The sequence below is a fragment of the Amia ocellicauda genome, chromosome 12 (assembly GCF_036373705.1).
Source record: "Amia ocellicauda isolate fAmiCal2 chromosome 12, fAmiCal2.hap1, whole genome shotgun sequence".
In the NCBI taxonomy this organism is placed as follows: domain Eukaryota; kingdom Metazoa; phylum Chordata; class Actinopteri; order Amiiformes; family Amiidae; genus Amia; species Amia ocellicauda.
This window is the reverse complement of record NC_089861.1, coordinates 22580153-22604068: the sequence shown is the minus strand read 5'-3', so window position 1 is coordinate 22604068 and position 23916 is coordinate 22580153. Positions and strand designations below refer to the sequence as shown.

The 23916-nt window shown below is 44.6% G+C and overlaps 1 protein-coding gene and 1 non-coding gene across 2 annotated transcripts in view; one reads left to right on the top strand and one right to left on the bottom strand.

Annotated features, from left to right (window-relative positions):
• LOC136764569 (RAS guanyl-releasing protein 2) overlaps positions 1-23916 on the top strand; it is a 43494-nt gene that overhangs the window by 7563 nt on the left and 12015 nt on the right. The window contains exons 2-13 of the mRNA XM_066718737.1: positions 9431-9569; positions 11289-11391; positions 12106-12162; positions 13840-13971; positions 14776-14926; positions 15061-15234; positions 18347-18463; positions 18966-19247; positions 20541-20621; positions 21075-21194; positions 21662-21777; positions 21985-22126. Of these exons, the coding sequence (XP_066574834.1) occupies positions 9500-9569; positions 11289-11391; positions 12106-12162; positions 13840-13971; positions 14776-14926; positions 15061-15234; positions 18347-18463; positions 18966-19247; positions 20541-20621; positions 21075-21194; positions 21662-21777; positions 21985-22126 (1545 nt within the window). The 5' untranslated portion in view covers positions 9431-9499. The remainder of the gene's footprint in view (positions 1-9430; positions 9570-11288; positions 11392-12105; positions 12163-13839; positions 13972-14775; positions 14927-15060; positions 15235-18346; positions 18464-18965; positions 19248-20540; positions 20622-21074; positions 21195-21661; positions 21778-21984; positions 22127-23916) is intronic.
• trnak-uuu (transfer RNA lysine (anticodon UUU)) lies at positions 2567-2639 on the bottom strand. Its single transcript has one exon. It is a non-coding gene; the product is annotated as a tRNA-Lys (tRNA).

The window sequence follows — 23916 nt, the reverse complement described above, 5'->3', positions numbered from 1 at the left end:
TCTCTTTCTCTGTGTTCACTGGAGGAAATAATCAAGCCAAAAAAAGCCCACGGAAAATCTCTTCATCCAAATGGAAATCTGCTTCGTTCTAAGAGCAACACTTCAGGTAATGGTGTATCCCACCTTATGCCTGTTCCCATCTTCTTATGAACTGTAAGAGTCAGTTTGGTCAAAATATAGGGGACACTTGACACCAAGAAATAAAGGTAATTTAGAGACATTCCTGTGATCTTTTAAATAAACAAACAATACAAAAAAAAAGTCAATAATCAACTTGGCAACCAAATGAGGTAAAAGGGCTGGAGGCTCATTTGGCAACCTTTTATTTTCCCTTTCTTCGAGAATTGTGCGTTTGTATTTCTGTGCCTGATGTGAAAGACCCTCTTTTGAAGAATGTTCCTCCTAGGGTTTCTCAACAGCACAGGCCAGAGGTCTAACTAAACTTCCTCTGACCTGCAACCCAGTGAATGCACACTGGATCACACAGGCGCACACGTCTGGTTTTCTTTTTTTTCCCCTCTTTCTGAAGTTCAGCTTGTACATCTGGCAACTGTTTCTGAGAAGAGAAGTTAAACAGGAAACATCTGTTTAGAGCAATTTCCACTCCCAATAGATAATTAGAATGTAATATCCCAGAGTGACGGGACTTTTGTGTCAAGTGGCGTGTGGTTAGGCCTTTATTTCATGTTTGCGATGCAGTGCAGGCACACTACACCTGTTACCACCAACGTTTAGCAATCTGCTTAGTTTCTATGTGATATAATTTACATATCGGGCAACTTGTGGTCCATCGCTCCGCAGTCTCCTATTTTCTGGGAACTATTCAGTAGCCAACATAAAACGTAACACGCTTTATTCACAGCGTCCTTTGGAGACTGTGGCAGCACGAGTAAGCGTGAGTAGCTGAGGAAAGGCAAGGAGAGTGTTGCCTGTCTTGTTATTCGGATACTGTTGTCATGTTCTTGCTGTAAGATATAGGATGTGATGCATTTTAAGGCTAATTGACCTTTTAACATATTTGTTAGAGGCTGGGGGGGGGGCGGGGGATGTTGCCTATGATTAAACCAGATGCAGATATAGTCGCAAATCCAAGGACCAAGGGACTAGGAGGGCTTTCCCAGCACCTTAAACTCAGTAGGTAGGGAAGTACAGTGAGGGGAAAAAAGTATTTGATCCCCTGCTGAGTTTTGTACGTTTGCCCACTGACAAAGAAATGATCAGTCTATCATTTTAATGGTTGGTGTATTTTAACAGCGAGAGACAGAATAACAACAAAAAAATCCAGAAAAACGCATTTCAAAAAAGTTATAAATTGATTTGCATGTTAATGAGGGAAATAAGTATTTGATCCCCTATCAATCAGCAAGATTTCTGGCTCCCAGGTGTCTTTTATACAGGTAAGGAGCTGAGATTAGGAGCTCTCTCTTAAAGGGAGAAAACGTGGGCAAACGTACAAAACGTACAAAATCAGCAGGGGATCAAATACTTTTTTCCCTCACTGTATTTATTATGACTCATTCACTGAACTTTGCATAGGAACATATATTCTCTTACAACAAGTTGGGTTTTTGTTTTTGCTCTCTTATCTTGCAGGAAACTCATTGAACACTCAAAAACGCGTGTCTCGGAAGAGTCTGGAGTCATTGTTATCCAGCGCTGTGACTTTCCGCCCACTCAGGCCCTCTGGGATAACCTGATGGGCTGCAGTGCTGTGGAACTTCTGATCCGTGGTTCTAGGCTTTGAAGGGGTCTAGAACGCAGTCGGAATGCAAGACCCCCCACTCTTACCCTGTGGCACGGCATATTTAAACATGAAAACCTCTTCCTGTGATATGAAATCCTTTTGGTTCCTTGCCAGGTTCCCTTAAAATCATTACATACGACACAACTGTGTGTTCTGCAGGGCTAATTGTGAACGGATTATAGAAGTCAACCTCTGGCTTTCGACGCTCGCTCTTCCTGAAAGTACAGAAAAGCCTCGGAGGAAGTGACCTTGTGACCTCCAGCGGAGAGGCAGCCATTGTTATTGTACAGCCCTTTAGGAAAACATACATTCTCTGTTATGATAATGATGATGTATTATTATAGTTATTATTACTAATCCATACAATGCCTTTCATATTATTTGGGATTATGAAGCGATAGAAAGTACAGGCAGTGAGGGTTTGTTTTTTTCCCCCATTCAGATAGTTTTTTCGGTAACATTGGTTTCACTTCCCATTCTCATCAATTACACAAGGGACAGAAGGGAATTTTCACAATTTTGCACACAACTATGTATTGATGGTAACTGTATCAACTTTTGTTAAAATTAAACAAACACACATTACAGGGAAGATAATAGTTACCTCCAACCGGTACAATAATGTGGTAAAGTTTACATCGGGAAATCGGAGACTCCCCTCATGCAGTGTCCTTTTATGCTAACTCTGCCTATTTACTACTGTGTGAGCGAGTGGCATTAAAGGGCACCTTGCCTAGACGCAACTGCGTATCTCATTGTCACCAGGAAGGCCGTCTAGGCTTTTCACCATCATGGCCCTCGGTCAACAAGGTCTCAACAAAGCGCCCGAACAGGGACTTGAACCCTGGACCCTCAGATTAAAAGTGTGATGCTCTACCGGCTGAGCTACCCGGGCGAGTGGCGTTAAAGGGGACGTAACTCCACAGTCTGGGGGCACCAACTGCCTGCTATACCTCCTATGCTCCTCTTTATATCCCCATCTTTCTCATGACTACATGCAGGTCCTGCCCCACTGCCGTCACCCACCTATCCCTGCAGTGTTCACCCTGTGTGATGTAACATAAGCCCAACCACACAGAAACGGGCAAGTGAGGGACCCTCCCACAAAGCCGGCACACACGTTCGCGTATCAAGTATCCCTACCCCAATATGTGAGCCGAATTAGTCCCTCACAAGACTAATCACGCACGACTCGCCCTGAAACACTGTACATAACTCCAGGTGGAGCAGAAGGGAGCATTTAGGGTAGCTTAGTCCAACAGTCCTGCCAAAGAACATGGTGGTGACATCTGGTATTTTCCCACATGTTCATATGTTTGGCGGAGTGGGCATGACACGGAGTAAAAACTGCCAGCGAATTAACAGGGGCTGGAGAATCTTTGGCGTCTCGGAAAAGAAATGTGTTTCATGAGGGGAAAAACGAATTGGGGCAAACCAGTAAGCGAGTTTAAAAATAAATTTAGCAAAATAAATCGGCCTTATTTTTTTGCGAACCCTGCCAAACATTCTTAGTCATACTCCACGCATAAGACCTCATCTGGGCAATTATGTAGTCAATTCGTAGGCATGTGTATGCATAATGATATGGTTACTTTACATTCATCCTTTCTTCCCCTGTGGGTTGTATCTCTTGTCTGTGCAAGGAACCGGATGGATAGCTTCTCTGTTCCCAAGTGCTGGGGGACACAAGCGGCAGAAGTTTTTTTTTTAGCTTCATGATTTATTTATTTATCTATTTTTGTGTTTTGGAAAGAGATTGATTGTACCACAGCCTTGTGAAAACAAAATACCCCTAGAAGTAATTTTACAAAACTGACCGATGCAGATGCAGAGGGCATGACAAAAAACAGTGAATACAGTACCAGATTCAATGGCATGTAGAGAATCATACTACGGTATATATTGTGGCACCATGTGAGGTTGGACACAAAGCCTGGGCTCCATATATAGGTGGGGAATGGTAAGCAGGAACACCCGGGCAAAAAAACGGTGAAAGGAGGCCTAACTGACATCTTCCAGTCCCTCATTATTAACACAAAACACACGGCAAACCGTCCAAATCAAAATCCATAATCGAGTCCCAGTCCAGGGAAACCGTGAATTACCATAGTCTTTGTTCTTCTCACACCTGCTCACCTCCAGCTTCCATACCCCTAACAGACAAGCTGTGCTGGCATTCTGCCTTTATACAGGAGCCAGGCAAATCGGGAGAGTCCTGCAGCTTCAGGGGTTTCTGGGGGATGCAGTGCCCTTCAGCCGGCCGTTTTGTGCCCTATACCTGACACTGCACCATAATGGCAAATCTAAGTTAATTGTGTCTGATCAACAAATCCACTCAACCTCCCTTGAAAGAGAACTCCGTTTTGAATTAAAACAATGCCTTTGATTGCTCTCTGTATTTGTTTGTTCTTTTTAGGAAGGAAAAAGTGTAGTTTTCTTGGTTGACTGCAGCTTTAAGGATGGTAAATGAACACAGAACAGTACAGTGTGTATTCTGCTGTGTCGGGGGGTGTGGTACATGGAGGTGGTGGGGGGGGGGGTTGGCAGGGGCAGGGGGTGTGGGGATGAGGTCAGTCACTTTCCAGATCAATGGACCTCTATCAGGGACCAGCTGAGATCAGACTGGTATTATCGTTGGTGACCTTCGGGCCAGGAACCGCTCTGCAGTCAGGCAGATTACCAGCAGGAAACATTACATTCTGACATCATTAGGGGGGTTTGTTTGCATGTATTTGGGTTCTGAGAAAAAAATTGAGGAAAGAAATGTTGTAGAAACGTTTGAGCCGTGAAAAACACTGTGTCGTTAATATTCTCCATGTAAAGTTATCTGCTCGTGCCACGGGCCCAACAGGCCAATTACACATTCAATTCTATCATATTGCAAGCAGATAGATGATATATTTGTAACTTGCACATAGTGTATATTGTTTCTATTTAACTCGCACTGAACTTTTTCATTCTCTGTATTTTGTTATTTGGGAGATTAGTTGCTCTGGAATTTTGTTTTATAAATGTAATTTTTCAATATTACTGTAATTTTTTTCTACGTTTACTTGATCACAATATTGCCACAACACTGTGTGGTTTTCTGTGTAGGGACTGACTGAGGTCCCCATTTCCAGTGGTGGACTGACCTAAGCAAGAACCCTGACGCATAATGGGAGTCACGACTGACGATGCTTACAACCTCAAATACTTTTATTTGTCAAGTAATGGAGCCGGGATACAGCAGAGACAAAGTGCTTCAGAGATAGCGTTTCAAAGATAACAGAGCTTATCTACATTATAAACACCTCCTTTCTGTTTCCCGCATCCCCCAGCATGAGAAAAACAACAACCCTCCAAAAAAAGGCAAACTGTTGTGGTTTCTATTCGATCAGCAGTTTCTGCCCTCAATTATGTCAAGCATCTCATCTCATCTCTTCATTTTGTTCAGCAATACACGCCTTTCTGAGGTTTTCCTCCTACAGTTCAACTGAAGAAGAAGAAGGATTTTAGAAGAAGGTATTAAACTAGAACATTGCGTCCCCGTACCCAGCAGTGCCTCGCAACCCAAAAATAAATAAAGCGAGCTGGCAGGAGCGGTGCTGTAATCTCCCAGGCTTCTGACGGGCTGTAATTGACTGTGTCCGCCCACCGCTCGGCACAGAGCAGCAGGGAAGGCGTCCTGTGCGACGGTGCTCCAGGTCTGAGCGTTGCCTCCTCTCCCTCTCTCCTCTTCTGTTCTGAATTCACACTTTGCCTTTGGCACTTTTCTTCTCTCTGCTGTAGAGTTCTTATTGTTATTTTCATCTTTACAGTAGTAATGAATTGACTTCAATCCAAGCAGCCCTGGGTCCAATTTATAATCCAGGTAGTGCTGGTTCCAAAATAGGGACCCTATAGTCCACACAGCGCCGGCTCCAGTCTGGGCCCTATAGTCCACACAGTGCCGGCTCCAGTCTGGAACATGTCATAGCCAACTGTGGTGATTGGGATTCCCCTCAATGCGCCTGCACAGCTGGAGGACACTGCTGCTGTACCCTTGAGAGAGGTACTTTACCTGGAATGTGCCAGTGAAAACCCAGCTGTATAAATAGGTAATTGTGTGTAACAATAATGTGATATACTGTAATGATTGTAAGTCACCCTGGATAAGTGCATCTGCTAAGAAATATTTGAATATGAAATAATTAGAAGAATTTGGTAACATTATAGGTCTGATTTTACAAAGAGCTTCTTCATCAAAATGAGTTGAAGAGCCTGTAATTAACATTCACTTGAAAAACTACACAGTGTGTTCAACTGACCTCAAACTGCAGGTGTCACCCAGGAGGGAATGATTGACCAACTTTGGCAAAATGAAGGCCCTGTATCGAATTCGGCTTTGTTTACTATGCCAGTTCCTTGTTTTTCGCTCTTAACCAAGCTGTGGATGTGGGACATTGCAGCAACACTTTTTATTTGCTTCTAAATGAGGAAGAGTTTGAAAGGAACAGTCCCACCACGTGGCCACAGTTTCAGTAGCATACTTTTCAATAATTTGATCTGCCTTATTGCCTTTGGGTTGACTTCAATTCAATAACCGTGATAGCAATCATAATCAGGGGAAATTGTGTGTGTGTGTGTGTATGTATCCCCATCAGCCTGTGTCGATCCACAGCTGGATGAAGGCCTCCCCAAGATGTCTCCACTTACTTCGATCTACAGCTTGTCTTTTGTGACACCTGCAAAGTGTATGAGTTCTTTTTCCTTCTTTTGTGGTCGTCTTCTAGGTATTATTTCATCTCTTGGTAATCCATTCATTGGCTTCCTCTGTCCATCTTTGATCTTTTCTTCTTGCCATGTGTCCGGCCATGTGAACTTTGTCACTCTTTCAGTGATGTCCCGTATTTTGTTGTGTTCCCAGATCCATTCGTTTATTTCTTTTGATTCTTGTTTTTCCAAGCAGACCTCTTTCCGTGCTTCTTTGAATCACAGGCAAAAACTCTCTAGCATAATGACAAAACTGCAGCAGAAGAGATGTAGCATTGCGGTACAATGTACTTGAACTATTCACTGCAAAACAAATACTCCAGCAAAACCGTAGTAGTTATTACTGTTCTGTGGGCAGGTGGTGTCAAGCAGTGTGTAAACTGCATGTAACTTTGATCCTATTGTAGCGTTTTCATATTTTCTTAATAATGTTATAGCTGTTTTGTAGAAAATTGTCAACGTGTTAGTTTCTCCAACAACATAGTACTTTTTTTTTTTTGTTAGATATGCAAAGAAAAAGAGTATTTAATAACCTATGTAAAATCACATTATTTTTTTAATCGGCAAGCAAAGCAAGGTGCATGTGTTTCAAAAAGTTGTTTTTAGTATAATTTCATTCCCTCAGGGACTGGGTGTGGTAAATATTTCACAACAAATTTGTGTGGTCGCACTTTCAGCAGCCCATATTTCGACCCGCCATTGTGTCATGTGTGTGTATGTATACAATTAGGGTTCTGCTAGCATGTGACTTGCCACACTAATGCACAGTTGATTCACTGAGAACCTGAAACTTGTGGTTTTCCGGCTGCAATGCAGTCATGCATTCCTGTTTGGCACACACCTTTGGCTTGTTTTTCTTCATTTTTTGGTTATTGTCTTGTTTGTGTTTTGTTTTGGGCTGTGTGATGTGAAATCAAACCCAACTATGTAAAAATACAAACACAAAAAAATGTAGCTTCGGGTACAAACCCCTCAGACTCAGACAAACCCCTTCTCAGAATCTGTAAAGGCGTTTTAACACCAAATCATCCTTTCCGTGGTTTATTTCACTGCGTGTCGGTGACGGAGGAAGAGATCTGGGAGGTGCTGTGTGTATGCAAATGACAAGCAAGAGAAAAATACACTTTTTGTTGCAAAACCGTTAACTGACTAAGTTGTTCCAGTCTGTTACATATTCACTCAGACAGCATGTTCATCAGACTTGTTTATGAATTGATTTCAACACTATACACACACAGAGTAAACGCACAGAATACATGAGACGAGTCAGGCAGCTAAAACAATACAAAATGACAGAACACCAACTTAAACACTTTGACCTCCACCTGGCTTCCAAAGATGGCCAATCAGTCACTGGACACTCCCAGACGCACCTCTTAATACCTGGAGCAAACCAATCTAACCAATTCACAGTTTAATTAGAAGTAGAGATGCTGTACTATCTTAGACTCTAACACAAGAGCTTGAACACCTTATAGCTTTCTCCAGTTCTTCAGGCAAACAAAGGTGAGGTGAGCATTCCTCAACGATGCCCAACTATCATCTCTGGCCAGAGTCGGTTGCAAGAAACCCATGGTTTTGTTAAACTAAATTTGTTGAAGTGTATTTTCAGGGATTTGATTAGCCAAGAAGGATCTCTCTTTGAGGTGCTCACCTATAAGGACCACTAGTTTCATTAGTGTACAGATTTTGAGTTTAGTAAATGAGAGGGGAATGGAGCCTCAAATCAACCTAAATATAGTCTCTCCCCTCATGGAACGTCACTGCTTTTTGCATCCATTGTTTGTTCACATGCATTTTGCTTGCGTTTCAATGGCACCTGCTACTGCACAGTGTCCCTAATCCCAACCCATGCTTCACTGGCTGCTTTAGACACATAGCCCTTTGTGTGGTCTTTGTTGTGACACAGCAGTAATCCTCCCCACTGCATAAACAAAACTGGCACATACATACCCCCATTGTGTGGCCGGCACAAACACACTTCTGTCATTCCACCGACCAGCGTATCTGGGCAGCAGTATTGGCAGGGTTGCAACATCCATTCTGAGTCAGACACTTGATTATTATAATTTATTCTGATTGATTTGTATTGATGGATTTTAAAAGCACTCCACTTTCTGCAGTGGTAAATGCAGTCTTCAGTGGAAATGCACTAAGTACAGAGATGCAAACCCAAAGCCCATGACCCACGTGCCATTATAGCCATCCTCCATGCTTAATTTGTAAACGATGAGGTGCCAGAGCTAAAAGTGAATGTGAAAGAGTGGATGTACAGGGTGTAGTGTAGGAACCAGAGTGGTAAGTGTTGTAAGAGCGACTGGGTGGGGTGGGGGATGATGGCATGCTTCTGATTTCAGGTTCTTTCATCTTCACCGTTACCATCTTCACAATTCCTTTTACATTTTAAGTGCACATTACATTTTTACTGGGGAGGTGCCGGGTTGCTGACCGTCTTAAATTCTGAGGTGCCAGAACTCAGTCCCTCAAATAACATGACCGTAGGATTTGTATGCAAGTGGAACAGCCTGCATCCCCATCTTACTGGTGCCTCAGAGGACACCGGGGGTGGATGGTTGTGTGTGGAGAACCACGTTTGCGGTTGCATCCATTCTCTCCCTCGGACAATAGTGCTCTGTGCCCTGCGAACTCCTGTCTCAAGCCGGTGATCCTAATGGCTTGGGATTTGTGACCCACTTCTGTTCTGTTTGCCCCATTGCTCCACCTTTCTGGATCATCTTGTTTTCCACTGTAGCTCTAGGCCAGAGAAGTGCAGTAGGTGGATATGCAATGTCCCTCCACAATCTTATCCCACTCAGTGTAGGAGCACACCCCCACTACCACACACACACAGATGGACATTATTAAGTCCTTCATTTAGTGAGTACTAGTGCTAGAAAGTAGAACCATCAGAAATAAGCAAGGTCTCTTCTTTCTTCGCTCTGTCTTCTCCAGTGTGGCTTGTTTGTGTGGAGTGCCTGAGCATCAACAGCGAGAGACGGGCGAAGGGAGAGGAAGAGGGAGATGGAGTCCCCGTCCTCAGAGCAGCCGGCGACCGTGGACGAGCTGGTGGAGTCTTCCATTAATGCTTTCGGTGAGTTTCTGGGTTCAAAGGCACAAAAACAATGCTAGGGTTAAAGAGGTCTGGTGAAACACTTTGCCTTTACAGCACATTTCTATCAAGAAGGATATTATGGTTTACGGTGTCAAATGCAGCACTCAGATCCAGCATAATTAAAATCGCAAGTCTGCTGCCATAAAAAGATCATGAGTAACTTTAGCGAGTGTGGTTTCACTGCTGTGCAGTTGTCGAAAACCAGTTAGAAATGGTTCATTAAGTTTATGAGCAGTGAAGTGGCAGTTTAAATATGGAGAGACCACTCGTTCGAGTACCTTCACAGGAAAGGGCAGATTTGAAATGGGCTGAGAAATTATTTAAATGATCCGAAGCCACAGTTGGTTGATTTTTGGGCAAAGGTGTGAGTGCTGCCGTTTTAAGAGCTGCCAGTACCACACCAGGGCACTTGGAATCTTTAAAAAATATTTAACACAAGAGGGCAAAGAGCTGAGGACCGAAAAAAGGAAGTGGTTGTCCTTCCAAGAGCAAGATAAGAGCGATTCAGTAGTGAGAAGTGAGACGAAGAAAAGCCAGCAATACCAGGTAGACTAAAAGACTGCACAAACACGAAGTTCAGATGAATGGCAGATGTTTTCAATCTTAAACATGAAATGGTCTCAGAAACTATTGCACAGTTGATGTGAAGGTGGCAGTTTAGCTTTAACGTACGATCCGTGGTGGAAAACCGATTGTGTGGGCTTATCGTGATGTTTCTCAATAATATTTGAAAACGGCGAGTTCGGGGCAGTTGCCAAAGTAGTCCTCTACTCGGCCGATGACTCCTTCCATGAGTAAGTAGATGTACAGTATAGCCAGCACCCAGCACACCCAACGTAGGCCACAGACTTAGACTGGACTGGAGCGAGCGTGTCAAGGGTACGTACTGCAGGGCTGTTGACAATCTGACCAGCTTCCTCCTGCGTGCTAGAAGCACAGCAATCTGAGAGAGAAGGATCTAGCATTGTCAACAGCACACCAGTTACAAATATTTACTGTATGTTAAGAACTGCAGTGAGAAACAGAAGTTTCCAAATCAAATAGACAGGAAGTCTGATATACCCAAATCCAAATTAGAGAAGCAAGAGTGTAGTTATTTGTTACCTAATCCAAAGTACAACCCTCATTGTGTGTTGGAGTATGGAGAGACGGTGTCAGACCAAAACAGTCCAAAATACATGAAAGGGTTCACCTGCAATACTTGCAAGAAACTGATTAAATGGGAATATTGATGTCACCTCAGAATTCAAAGCTTATTAGACTTCAAACACGGCAGAGTTCAAAGCCAACAATTCAAATGCCGGTGTTACGATTGCAGCATGGGGACTATCCACTAGATCCAAGAGCCGGTGGCCAAAATGCAGATGACAATGGCTTGCCCTTTGGATTCTCCTTAAAGTGTTACTTGTTTTTGCAAGAACTTAAGCACTTTGATGCCAATGCGCTAGTCGAGGGAAATGTTTTATGCAACTTCCTTCCCTCCTTGCTGTGCTCTCATGGGCTGAGTAGACAGATTATTAGAATACATTTTATAAACAGAAACGGATGCTAACTTCGTTATGATGCCTGTATGATGGGGTAAATGGAAGCCCCCCCTGCAGCCCGGCTACCAGCCCATTTAAAAATAAATAAATAAATAAAAGCCTTAATCTGCTCCACCATTTTGGATGGTAATTTATTCTTTTGTTTTCTCTTCAGATGATGAAGGGAATCTGAAAGATGTCTCCTTGGTTCGCATGTTCCTGATGATGCACCCCTGGTACATCCCCTCCACTGAACTCGCCAAGAAACTCCTTTCTAAGTATCCTTGTTGAGCTGAACATTTGGACTGTAAAAAATTTTTTGGCATCCACCAATCAGTGGCAGGAATTTGTCACTAGAGGGGGGATGCTACAGGGCCCTAAGATAACTTTAATTTAAACATGTAAAAAAGTAATATCAAATGCATGTTTCTCATAGCAAATCACAGACTTTAAATAGCATCACTGAGTGGAAGGGGGCCTCAGCGGAGTACAGTTCAGAGAGGGTAGGGTGTGTGTATGTGCCCGTATACATATGTCCCAGTATCTGTGTATGCAAGTGCATGTGGATTGGGACACCGTGTGCGGTGAACACTGTGCCTGGGGCATCGCTGGTTGGAGTTTTATGAATCACTGAGCCTGGGGACTATGTGGATACAAGTGATTTATTATAAACTGCTCTAAACCAAAACAGACATACAATAAACAAACAAAACCCTAGCTCCTCTTTGAGCATAAACTAAACACATAAACAGGTCCCTAACTAAACACAGAATTGATATATCGACAAACCCTAGCAACCAGTCCAGTCCGTAATCCGTTCTAAAAAGCCAAGTGCAGTTTCCAAGTTAAGTACCGTGAATAGTTTTCTTCTCTCGCCCTCCACACCTTCTGTCTCCCTGGCTCTCCTCCCTGCCTCTCTGTTTGCAAAAGCTGGTCTGGATAGGAAACAAAACCTTCAAAGTCAGGCAATTTATTCCTTGACAGTGCCTCAGGTACCAGGAGGAAGACTGCTCTGCTGAAACACGGAACCGTATCTGTCACCTGGTCAGGTGAGGCCCATGGCATTCCTCCCCGAATTTGTGCATTTTCTTCAAATGTGATTGAAGATGTTCTTGTGCATTATGGTAGGAGTGTAACAATGCAGTGTCTGTGAATTGTTGAAATCCAACCTAGGAGAAACTTTTAATAACCAGAAGAAAAACTTTGACTTCATCGGAACAATGTTAGGAACCTGAAGGAGGGCTGTTTGGGGGGTTGTGTCTTTTGATCAGTTCCTGGATAGCAAAACCAACAGGGAAGGATACTGCAAGAGCACAGGAACCGGGAGGGATTGCACAGAAGAGTGCAAGCCCTGCTCTCAAAGGATGGTCTCATAGTTACCAGTTAAATCCATCTATTTAGCCTTGAATGGAAGAGAGTACAGAGAGGCAGTGAATTGATTCAGTGATGGATGGACAACCCCCTAGGATGACTTCACAGCTGAATAATGACATAATGAAACAAGAACCAGAGCTCTCCGGTGCAAATGAAGATTAGGAGAGAAAAAAAAAAGTGGAAGAAAAAGGAGAGTGGTGGGGGCTGGCTATTTGGCCACATAGCTCAAGATGATTCTTAGAAAGGGAGACGCATCTCAATTCTGGGTACCAGACTCTGCTACGAAACAAACTAGCACGATTATCTGAGTTGTCATTTAACCTTTCTTATGTGTTTAAGTTATGTCTGCTGTTGTCCCCTTCTAGCCGGTCGTGGCTCGCAGACAGATTTCTCGCTGCTTGTCTGAACTACTCAAGGTTAATGCGTGTTTCCTCGTTTTCCAAAGCACATCTTCTCCAACCTCCGCTGTTCTGCCACTGCCGAGTGCAATCGTTGATGCCAATGCGATGTGACTAGATGCAGGGGTAGAGGTGGGGGGCGGGGGGGCTGTAGCAAAAGAAGTTTTCCATCGTCAGCTTGAAATCATAATCCCATCTGTTTCATGATGCTTCTGTCATTTCCTCTCCCTGTTCTCCCTCCTTTCATTACAACTCTCCCTCTCCCTTTCATTGCCCCACGTCTCAGTGCTGGATTAGCCCTTTATCTCCCTCCCTATATCTTTCTCTCTCAGTACAGTGCTGTCTCGGTCACATCTTTTTCTCCCTCACTCTCCACATCCTCTTTCAAATTGTCCTGTTCCTTAACTCTCCCTCCCAAATCCTCAATTCCCTCTATGTCTCCTTCAATTTCCTGGTGTTTCCCAGTTCCTGTGCTGTCAGCATATGACCAGCAGAATTCCTCATAGTGGTATTTTGAGTAAGATGTGTGGATTATTATTATTCTACTAGATTATTAGGACATGTAAATACCTTTTTCAGAATCTACCTATATTGGCACATACTTGTGACTTTCTCCTGGGCCGACACTGAGTGTGGGAGGAAATCTGTCTTGGCATTATACGCAACACTGTGTAGTGCAATCTCCACATCTTGGGCACTGCAACCATACCTGACTCCTGCTCACACTACTGCGAGTGATTTCAGATCATGTCTCTTGAGCGTGCTCGAGGACCGCAGTCTTTATGAATGCAGCGGTCGTAATTTAACCTGGGAGCAACCCAGGGGTATAAAATTGAACTTGCATGTAAACAGTTTATTTGGAATACTCCTTTCGTATTGGGAGGACTCAAGTATTCGGAGCACATCTTGCGTGTAAACATAGTGACTGACTCTCCCTCTCTCTCCCTCTCCCAGATACTGGATCTCGGAGTTTCCCGCCGAATTTGATCTGAACCCCGAGCTGTCTGAGCAGATCAAGGGGCTGAAGGTCCTGCTGTCCAAGGAAGGCAACGACAGACAGAGTTGCCTCATAGACATCGAGAGCGTGTTAGTAAGCTGCCCTGGCAGTGGATCTTGGCCTGGTCCTGGGGAGCCCCTCTCCTGCTGCTTTCCATTTGACCTTAGCATTTAATGACTTAACGGCAAACCCTAATTGCACTAATTTGCCTCATTTTACTTTTTGAAGTTGTTCTGCTTCTCAAAAGACAGGCAATTCAAAGGCCTTGGAAAACGATAGATTGCCCTTGATATACCCAACGGTTTCAAATAACTAAAAAGCTGTTAATAGTTCAAATTAAGGGTTCATTAAGCCTTATTAAAACATGTCTGTGATCTTAAACTTTAGTCTTCTGATCAGATTAAATCTACCCTCTAAAAAAAACACAAATGGACGAATTCAACAGAAAAAAAAAGAAATAGCATTTCAATATGCAACCACAAACCAAGACTTTTGAATAAGTTTCACTAATGCAGCATTTCTGTGTTGGCTTTTATTTCAGCCTCGCTCCAAGTAACTCAACTGGGTTAATTCGCAGACTATCTGGATTAATGAACCTATAATTGTGTGCTAGATGTGGCCCCGTGAACAATCAAAAGAGCCATAAACAATTCAAGAACTTCTCTGAGAAGACACCAAGATGAAAAAATGAAATAAATAGAAATAGATTTCAGAAAGAAAGAGAAATTAAGCAGGAAAGGCATTACTTTCAACCCCCAGAAAACTTAACCACGAGCTTTTGGCGGTGGTGTATCTGCGCAGGCGTTTCTAGGTGTTGTTGGGGTAGTGTTCAGGGCGTTTTCTAGTGATGTTAAGGGTGTGGTGCTCAGTGTGTGCCGGTATTGTGCTTCCAGGCCCTCGTATGAGTGGAAGAGGCAGGTCACCCAGCGAGTGCCCTCCTTGGGCAAGAAGAGGAAGATGTCTCTGCTGTTTGACCACCTGGACGCCTCCGAGCTGGCCGAGCACCTCACCTACCTGGAGTACAAGTCCTTCTGCAAGATCCTGGTTGGTCTCTGTGTGTGTATAGGTGTCCGTGCGAGTGTGTGTGGTGTTTATGCGTAACCGTCTGTCCCTCTACCTGTGTGCCTCTACTGTACCATACTGTACGAAAGCTATTCTTATTCTTGTGTGGCCTTCAGTTCCAGGACTATCACAGCTTTGTGATGCACGGCTGCACGGTGGACAATCCCGTCCTGGAGCGCTTCATCACCCTGTTCAACAGCGTCTCCCAGTGGATACAGATGATGGTCCTGAGCAAACCCACTGCCTCCCAACGGGCCTCAGTTTTCACCCAGTTCATCCTAGTGGCACAGGTCAGCACTCTTCCCGTTACGAATGATTTACTGCGTGTGGAGGGGTCAGCACAGGCATAGTGACCAACTGTACAGGAGTGGGGGCAGTGAGATGTCTTGGGGACCAAGAGTGCAGAGAGAGCAAGTTTTTAAGGTGGAGAAGCTGAGATCCCACCCATCGATGCAACACTGGATTTGTGAGAGAATTTGCCACTCAGAGATGTAGGTGGATTTTGTTTTCTGTGTGGGTGTTTTCTTCTGCTGTTGCCAGACAACTCGAATCAGGGACTCTGATAAGCTGGCAACGTCTGCAATATTGGCAGAGAAATCAGTGTCCTTATCAATTAACGCAGCACCCCCTTCACATTGTGAGTAGCTTATAAAAAATAGAAAACGGAAGAAAAACACTCGCTGGCGTTTTTTCAAAGTGACATTCACATGAGAACCGATTCAATTGTAACCGTACATTTGTATCAGACTTCAAACACATTTACTTACCTGAATCGATTGAATGGAGCCGAAAACCTGTGTTTGGCCCACCTTGGCAAGCAACCACCCCTTAGCGACCATGTCTGCCGAATATACACTAGTTTATTAATCACCAGCTGAGCTGCAGCTGTCTGGGAATCGAAGGATTTCTTCAGGGATGCACATCGCCTTAGAGATATATTGGTCACAAATGAGTGAGCACCTATTTTTGCCAGGTATGAGACTTATTGTCATAATTCGGAGGTGTATTAATTTTCACTCTGCTGAGAATGAAGTCGCCAAACCCTTGATTTCAGCCTAAATTTGCTTTTGCAGTAATATAGGCCTACAGTCAATATCAGGAATGGATATCTGTGGGTTGCCAACAGCTTTGGAGCATCAGTTTTGTGGTCTTCAACAGTACGGTGTCTCTATATTCTAAATTAATTACTTCTTAGGTCTGTAAGTGAAATTAGTACACAGAACTACAGAAAAGAATATGTCGGCCCAACACCAGGTAGAGAACATAGAACCGGAACTTGATCTCTTTGTCCAGTAGAGTGAGACCAGGCACTGCGATCTCTCTGTTGCTCTCTCCTTGTGTTAGTTATGTTATAATTAATATTTGCATGATTCGCAAGGCTCGTTTGATTTGAGATATTCATCAGAGATTTCAATAAGATATCGTGAAGAGAGAGAGCACTGCAGTGGTTGAAGGCTGTGTACAAAAACACGCAAAGGCCCAGATAAATTGCAAGTGACAACGTAAGCACATTAAACCTGGTCAAAATGTGAAATTAGCATTTTAAATTAGCGGGGTGCTTCAGGCTGCTACCTGTGTTTTGGAGCGGTGTTTGTGTGTATAAATATTTGTGTTATTTATTACAAAGCTGCTTGATTATTTATACAATATACTTGTGAGCATATTTTTAATTTGTGGTCTTCAAAGTCAACCGACTTGAATTAGAATTGTGGTTGATGCTGTATGGGTGGGTATACGTTTGTGTGTGTGTTTGTCGAAATGTCTGTCTTTGCACTTTGGTCGATTTTCTGTGCTTCTGTTTTCTTGCTTCTTAGAAAATTGAAGACGCTGTGAGAGGTTAACCACGCTCCTTATCTCTTCTTGAGTTGCGTGTATCCTCACTCAGCACAAAGTTTCACTAGCAGTCACGGTATTTCCTCAATTGTTTGAGGCCTCCACACAGAGTGCAGGTTGAGTCTCCAGACTCCAGACAGCCTGGTCTCCAGTCTGGGCCCTATAGTCCACACAGCGCCGGCTCCAGTCTGGACCCTATAGTCCACACAGCGCCGGCTCCAGTCTGGGCCCTATAGTCCACACAGCGCCGGCTCCAGTCTGGGCCCTATAGTCCACACAGCGCCGGCTCCAGTCTGGGTCCTATAGTCCACACAGCGCCGGCTCCAGTCTGGGTCCTATAGTCCACACAGTGAAATAGCTTTTGAATATTATAGACGTCTTATTCTCCCAGGTTTCTGATGAGGAGAAAACTGAATAAAAGCAGTTCGATTTAACATACGTATTCACTTATGTTTTGCGGTGTCGTTTCTGGTAAATTATGGGGGTTCAGCCGGGGGAGATGAAGGCAAATGTCACAGCGTGTTCTGAGACCCGGTGTGGGGGGATGCTGCCTCCCCAGCATCCAGCAAAGTTAAAATATCTCCCTCCATCATAATCGATGTAGTCTATTCACACACGGCGCTTTGTTTTTCTCGCAATCGACCGCAACGTGAATCCCGCAGGATTTTTAAACTGCGGTCCCGGAGAGTTTCGGTTCATCTGAGAAGACCCCCCCCAACCCACCCCCCCCTTTGCCTGTGGTGTCTGCTGGGGTGTGTGCTGTCACTGTGTCACTGTGACCCCCCCCACCCGTCACCGTGCTCTCACTGTGTGCCCCAGCGCTATTGTGACTTCAGTAAATGTCAACGTCTGCCCCCCTATCAGGTACTGCTTCCTGCACAGGTGTCAGCCCCCCCACCGCTCCCACTGAGTACACAGCCACTCACACGGCAGCCCTCCGTCCCTCCTTCCCTCTGTACTCCAGCTCACGATCCCCCTCTCTCCTCTGATCTCTCCCTCTCTCTTGGTTTCTTGCTCTCTTTGTTATCCTTTTCCATATTTGTATTATTCAATGCTTCCAGATTTTTTTTTTGTCAACCTCAATCTTATATAATTTCCAACTGCGAGGACATCCACTGTAAAATAATGTACTAAGACAAATCCCCCCACTGCTTCAATAATAACTCAAAAGGGGCTGTTTGTTCAAAGTCTTAAAGAGCTTCAGGGAAAATTCTTTGAATGCTTCTTTCAGTTATTTTGTTAGGCAGAAAATAAATTTAGCTAAGGTAACCGGTAAGCTGGTTAAATGAGTCATTGGTCTAAAGACATTGACTCTAGGAGTGGAGTGTTGGCATTGCTGAAATCTCTCTCGCTTGACAATAAGGGGAGCACAACACCCGGCACAAAAAGCATCTGGCTCCAGCTCCCTAGAATCTGAAGGCTTGGTTGTCCTGCATCACAATCATGCTGTGCAGGGACTTGTCTATAGCAGCAGGGCTGTTGAGATTCAAGCCTTTCCCAAATCACTTTGCGACACTGAAACATGGAAGCATGCCTTATATCTTTTCATTTGTCCTTCTCTCTGTGCAGAAATTGTTGGAGCTGCAGAATTTCAACACTCTGATGGCGGTGGTGGGAGGCCTCAGCAACAGCTCCATCTCCAGGCTGAAGGACACGCAGAGCTTAATCAGTACTGAAATCAACAAGGTACACTGTCCCGCCCTCCTTGCACCCCTATCCACCACTGCAGTGTTTATAGAGTCCCACTGCAGGATCTACTGTGTCTTGTGTTACACAGCGGAGAATGGGATTGTGCCGTTCACTTTCTTAGCGTCGTCATACAAAACGCATAGATGGATCAATAGAAGATGGAGAGTTAGGCAGAGCATGACCTACTGGCAAAGATGGGGTGACATGGAGATGCCGGAGGGACAGTTAGGTAAATGACAACAGACAGGTATAGATAGCTGAGACAGATGGGCAGACCGAGACGGGACAGAAAGAAGGCAATGGGACAGACGAATTCCACTGAATGACAACTTGACCGTTGCAGTTGAATGTGCTGTATATCTTGGAAGCACTCTTATTTTTAGAAATGGCTTTTATAAGTTATCCATCCACCCATCAATTGATCAATGAATCAAACTGTGGTTGTTTGGGGTTCCCTCTGCTTCACCCCACTGTTCTTCTCTCTCCTCCCCTCCCCTAGGTCTTTAACAGTCTGACCGAGGTGGTGACATCCTGTGGGAATTACAGCCAGTACAGGAAGCGCTTTGTGGAGTGCGAGGGCTTCCGCTTCCCCATTTTGGGGGTGCACCTGAAGGACCTGATCGCACTGCACGTGGCCCTGCCCGACTGGGCCGACCGGGAGAAGACGCGCATCAACCTGGTCAAGACCCGGCAGCTGTACGCCATGCTGAACGAGCTGGCACAGATCCAGGCCACGCCGCCCGGCATGGAGGCCAACACTGACCTGCTCAACCTGCTCACAGTCAGTACCCCCGCCCTGCCAGCCCGCTCTCTCTCTCTCGCCCCTGCACGCTTGCACTCACTCCCACTTTGGCCTTATATATGCATGTGTCTCACAGCCATGGTTAAGACTGTACATTATGAACTGCTTTCAGCACTGCTAACCCCTCTGTACTGCTGTGCCAGGCTGAAGACCCGCCAATACCAGTATGGTCTGCCGTGTCTCGCCTCACTCCGGAAAGCTCAAAGCCATCACTGTGCCCTGTGAGACTCACGTGATCAATTGCTATTGCTTTTTTCTAATTAAATATTGTAAACTCTGCGTACCCTTCCACGTGTAATTTTCTTCACGATCTCAATCGTAAGCCACCGCTGGAAAGGATCCTGATCTTTGTGTTGCCACGAGAAAAACAACAACAACAAAACGCTTGCATGCTACTCCTATGTGATCCTGTCTCCTGCACTCGCCCAGTACACCTACGTGCGTGTTCTTCTTTTGCCTTGAGACCATTTCTGCGATGGCAAGCTTCTGCCTGGGAGAAATCCAACTGAAAATCAATCAGTCAAGCCATCAATAAAACAAACATAACCGCGGACATAATTCCTAAAAGACAAGCAAGGATCTACCCAGGTGATTTTTTTCCCCCTAGAGAGCAGTAAGAAAAATATTGAACACTGTACAGTTCAATAGAATGTAATACATCATGATATGTTTCTGATACTTGGCACCCTGCTTTATCAACAACAATATCTGATTTAAAGCTCTATAATATTGGCAATTCCAGGAACCAGTTGGTCAACACTTGCAAATGCCAAATAATACCCTGAAATAACTGCACAAAAGTTCAAGTAGGAGACAAATGCTAAGCACGATCAGATCAGCAAACGTCTCCGCATATGTCCCTGTCTAAGTCCCCTTTTGCCTATGGCACACCAACAGTGAATTTTAATTGTCACAATAGCATTGATTTTAATCATAAAGACCATTTTCCACACTCTAGAAAGTCTGGCACTGTACTAAACTAATTTGAGGTCTTAAAAATGGCTCCATGTAACCGTGATAGGTACATACCGGTGCTCAATGGTAATGAGCTCTGAAGGTCTTACTATGTGCTAATTGGCCAGCCATTTTCACAGCAACTAATCATGTTCCATCTCAGCACAGATATCGCCAAATTACTTGTCTGACGGGACTCTCTTCAGACGTACTGAGTTGGTACATCGCCGTGCACAGTGCCCTTAATGAATGGAAATCGAGCAGTGCTGCTGGACTGTGGAGCAGGGATAAGGTGTCACCGAGTGTCTCTCCTCGCAGGTGTCTCTGGACCAGTACCACACAGAGGAGGAGATCTACCAGCTGTCCCTGCAGAGGGAACCGCGCAGCCCCAAGCCTGCAGTGAGTACGCATACAGTGGGGGCCGGCAGGGGACAAAGGCGGCTCCTTCGGATGGAGTTCTGGGCCCTGTGTTCAGCCCAGCTCCAGCCTAAGATGGACCTGGCATTTTGAAGTCACTGCTAAATCGGTGCTGAGACCAAGTCCATTGTGTAACGTTTATGCAGGTTTACTGTAGTATTTGTGCATTTTTTAACATGCTTTTACTGGGGTCTAGTATAGTGCTGTAGTTCTTGCTGGCATTGTGGTTTACCACACTGGGCCATGGGAATACCAAGCTATACTATGATTTATTATTACTAAGGCATGTAGACAGTGGTTGACCATCCAATCAATTTCCACCTGATAATAATTAACTAAAAAGGTCCCACTAGGCTATTATAGTTTAGTTTCCATGATGATGACATCACACTGGGAATGCTGTGTGCTGACAGGACGTCTCTTTCCCTCTCCCAGATGTCCACTTCCACCCCCAGCCCCGCCCCTCAAACCTCCATGATGGATGAGTGGGCATCATCAGTGAAGCCCAAAGCTGACCCAGCTATCATCACCAAACACATCGAGAAGATGGTGGAGGTCAGTGAAGGAGATGTCTCAGAATCTAACCAGAATTTGGTGGTTACTCACAGCCTGCTATGACATGAGCTGTCTTGGCCTGCAGGGCTCAACCTGCACCAGGCGTTTGGGTATATTTGAAAGGTGTAACAGGGGCAGGTGTAATAGGGCTTGAGAAGGACACGGTGAGATCATACCTCTAGACCTGTTAGAGCATGGAAACCATCAGTGTCAGGGGACTGATCTCTAATTGGCATAGTGAGTTTTTTGCTGTCGGGTGGGGGGAAGGGCTGTACGGATCTGGTACTTGGAGATGTGCCCGAGACAGAGGTCCAATACTGCCCACACTCCAGAAGTATTATTTAAATGCTGGGAAAGAGTCCTCTTCTGTATCCCACTTTCTTCGATTATTTTAGGGTGGGAAACTGATTTTGAAAACACAGATTTTAAGTTCTGAAATTGGTCTGAGCGAAGCTGTTCTCTTCCAGTCCGTCTTTAAGAATTTTGACACGAATGGCGACGGACACATCTCCCAGGAAGAGTTCGAGATCATCCGGAACAACTTTCCGTATCTCAGCAAATTTGGGGAGCTGGACCAGAATCAGTGAGTAGACCATAGAAAGTCATTGGTCATTTATTTTCCAATATGTCAATTATTGGTAAATGTCACTATCTTAGTATGGGCACAATTCGGTTTGGGGGTCAGGGGTGGTGGTGCTTGTTGACCTATATACTGATAGCAATCTCTTGGTGACTGGTCTATAAACGGGGCGATATCTGGGTGTGTACCAATTGTCTGCATCTCCCTCAGAGATGGGCAAATCAGCCGCGAGGAGATGGTAGATTATTTCATGAAGGCCAGCTCGCTACTCAACTGCAAGATGGGCTTCATCCATACCTTCACGGAGACCACCTATATGAAGCCAACCTTCTGTGAACACTGCGCGGGCTTTGTGAGTACTAAGGCATATAGCAAGTAAATACAATGTACAAATGTAGTCCTACCTGGTTATTACATTGCCACGGTCTTCTTCTTTCTTAAATGATGACTTCTCTGGTTGGTATGAATTACATTTCTGGTTTAATTATAATGCATTAGTGACTGATATTACTTTCTGGTTATTTCTGGTAAGTCAGTAACCTCACTGTTACTCATCTGGCTATGACACGGTCCAGTTTGCAACCAGTACAGGGTCCAGATTGAAGATAAAGCTGTATGGACTACAGGGCCCGGGTTGGGGCCAGCACTGTCTGGACTACTGGGCTCACTCTGCACTCTGAGCTGATGCACATTTTACCATTTTAAAATGTGCAGCAGATCAGCGGTTTATCTCAAGGACCCAGATGAGGTGAAAGACCAAGATAATAGAGAAAGCTGGTTTCCTCTATGCATCTGTTCTTGTGGCCAGGAAACAAAAGAGAGGGAAGTGATCTTTGATGCAGGGGAGGGGGGAGGTGTGTAAAATCAACAAGCCCTAGTATGTTTTTTTTTGTTTTGTGGTTCTGGTCCCAGAACAGTAGGCGATTTCCTAGCTGGGGGTCTACAAAAAGATGCCTAATAATGGCCAGAAAAAAAACACGACGTAGAAAGGTATAACATCTGAGCATATCATTGTGGGGGCAGTTTCCTCTGCTTATTGCATGGTAACGTTACTTTCAAACTTCATTGGCCCATCTCTGGAACTTCAGCACATATCAATTGCAATTGTAATACTAGTTTACATACACTATACAGTTTAATTTTTATTCCTTGTATGTTTGTTACTTCTGGTTATACATCTCATTTTGTGGCATTTAAAAAAGTTTCGGCACTAAAGTGGTATTGCGCTCCACGTTCACTTTCCTGCAACGTTATTTGGTTAGCGGGGCTCCATCGGACTTACGAGGAAGAGGCTCCACCGTAGGGCTGTCCAGCTACATCAGCATGGCCCAATTGGGAGCTGTGGGCATCTCTGTGAGAGAGGAACCAGATAAGCAAACCGAGAGGACGGCTGCTCTGGGTGACAAGGAATGTGTGTGTCTTTTCTAAGGCTTTCGGGACAAACCACAAAAAGGCATTGGGGCCAAAATAGACCTGATCCCTGGCGTCAGAGTGCACTTCTGTTTCCTGTTTCCTGTTTCCTGGGAAAAGGAGCCTAGCTTTTATCATTCCTTCACCCCTTAACCACCCGTTCTTCTTCAGCCACATCTGACCTTGAAATGAACCTGCAACTGGCCATCTTGTAATACAGTTGTCAGAGGTGGGGGGGGGGGTTCAGAGAAAATGTCCTGAGAAGGGAACCTCGCACAGACCATGTACGTTCACCCTGGTCAATTTCCCACAGTATTTGTGCACTTTTAACATGGTTGTACTGTGGCTTAACTCTAGTGTTAAAATGGCTTCAACACGCCTTCACTGTGCTTTAGCATGGGCCATGGGAAAACTGTGACACGCCCTGATACATGGCCTGCCCTTGTAAACATGTCAAACATGGTTTATTCATAGTGGGGTGTAGTAAAGACCAAAAAACAAGGAAGGTGGGTAGGGAAGAGCATGTATCGATAATTGCTTTTTGTAACCATTTCTGGGAGAACAGGCAATATGATAATTAAGGCTTATTATGATTCAAATGATCGATTTGAGAAACGATGACCAGGGAAGGATACAATCGTTCCTAGCAAACCAAAGTTCCCTTGTATGCATGTGGTGAACATGGCGGAGAGAAAGGAATAACTGACGCACTCTCATCTGCTCTCACTGATA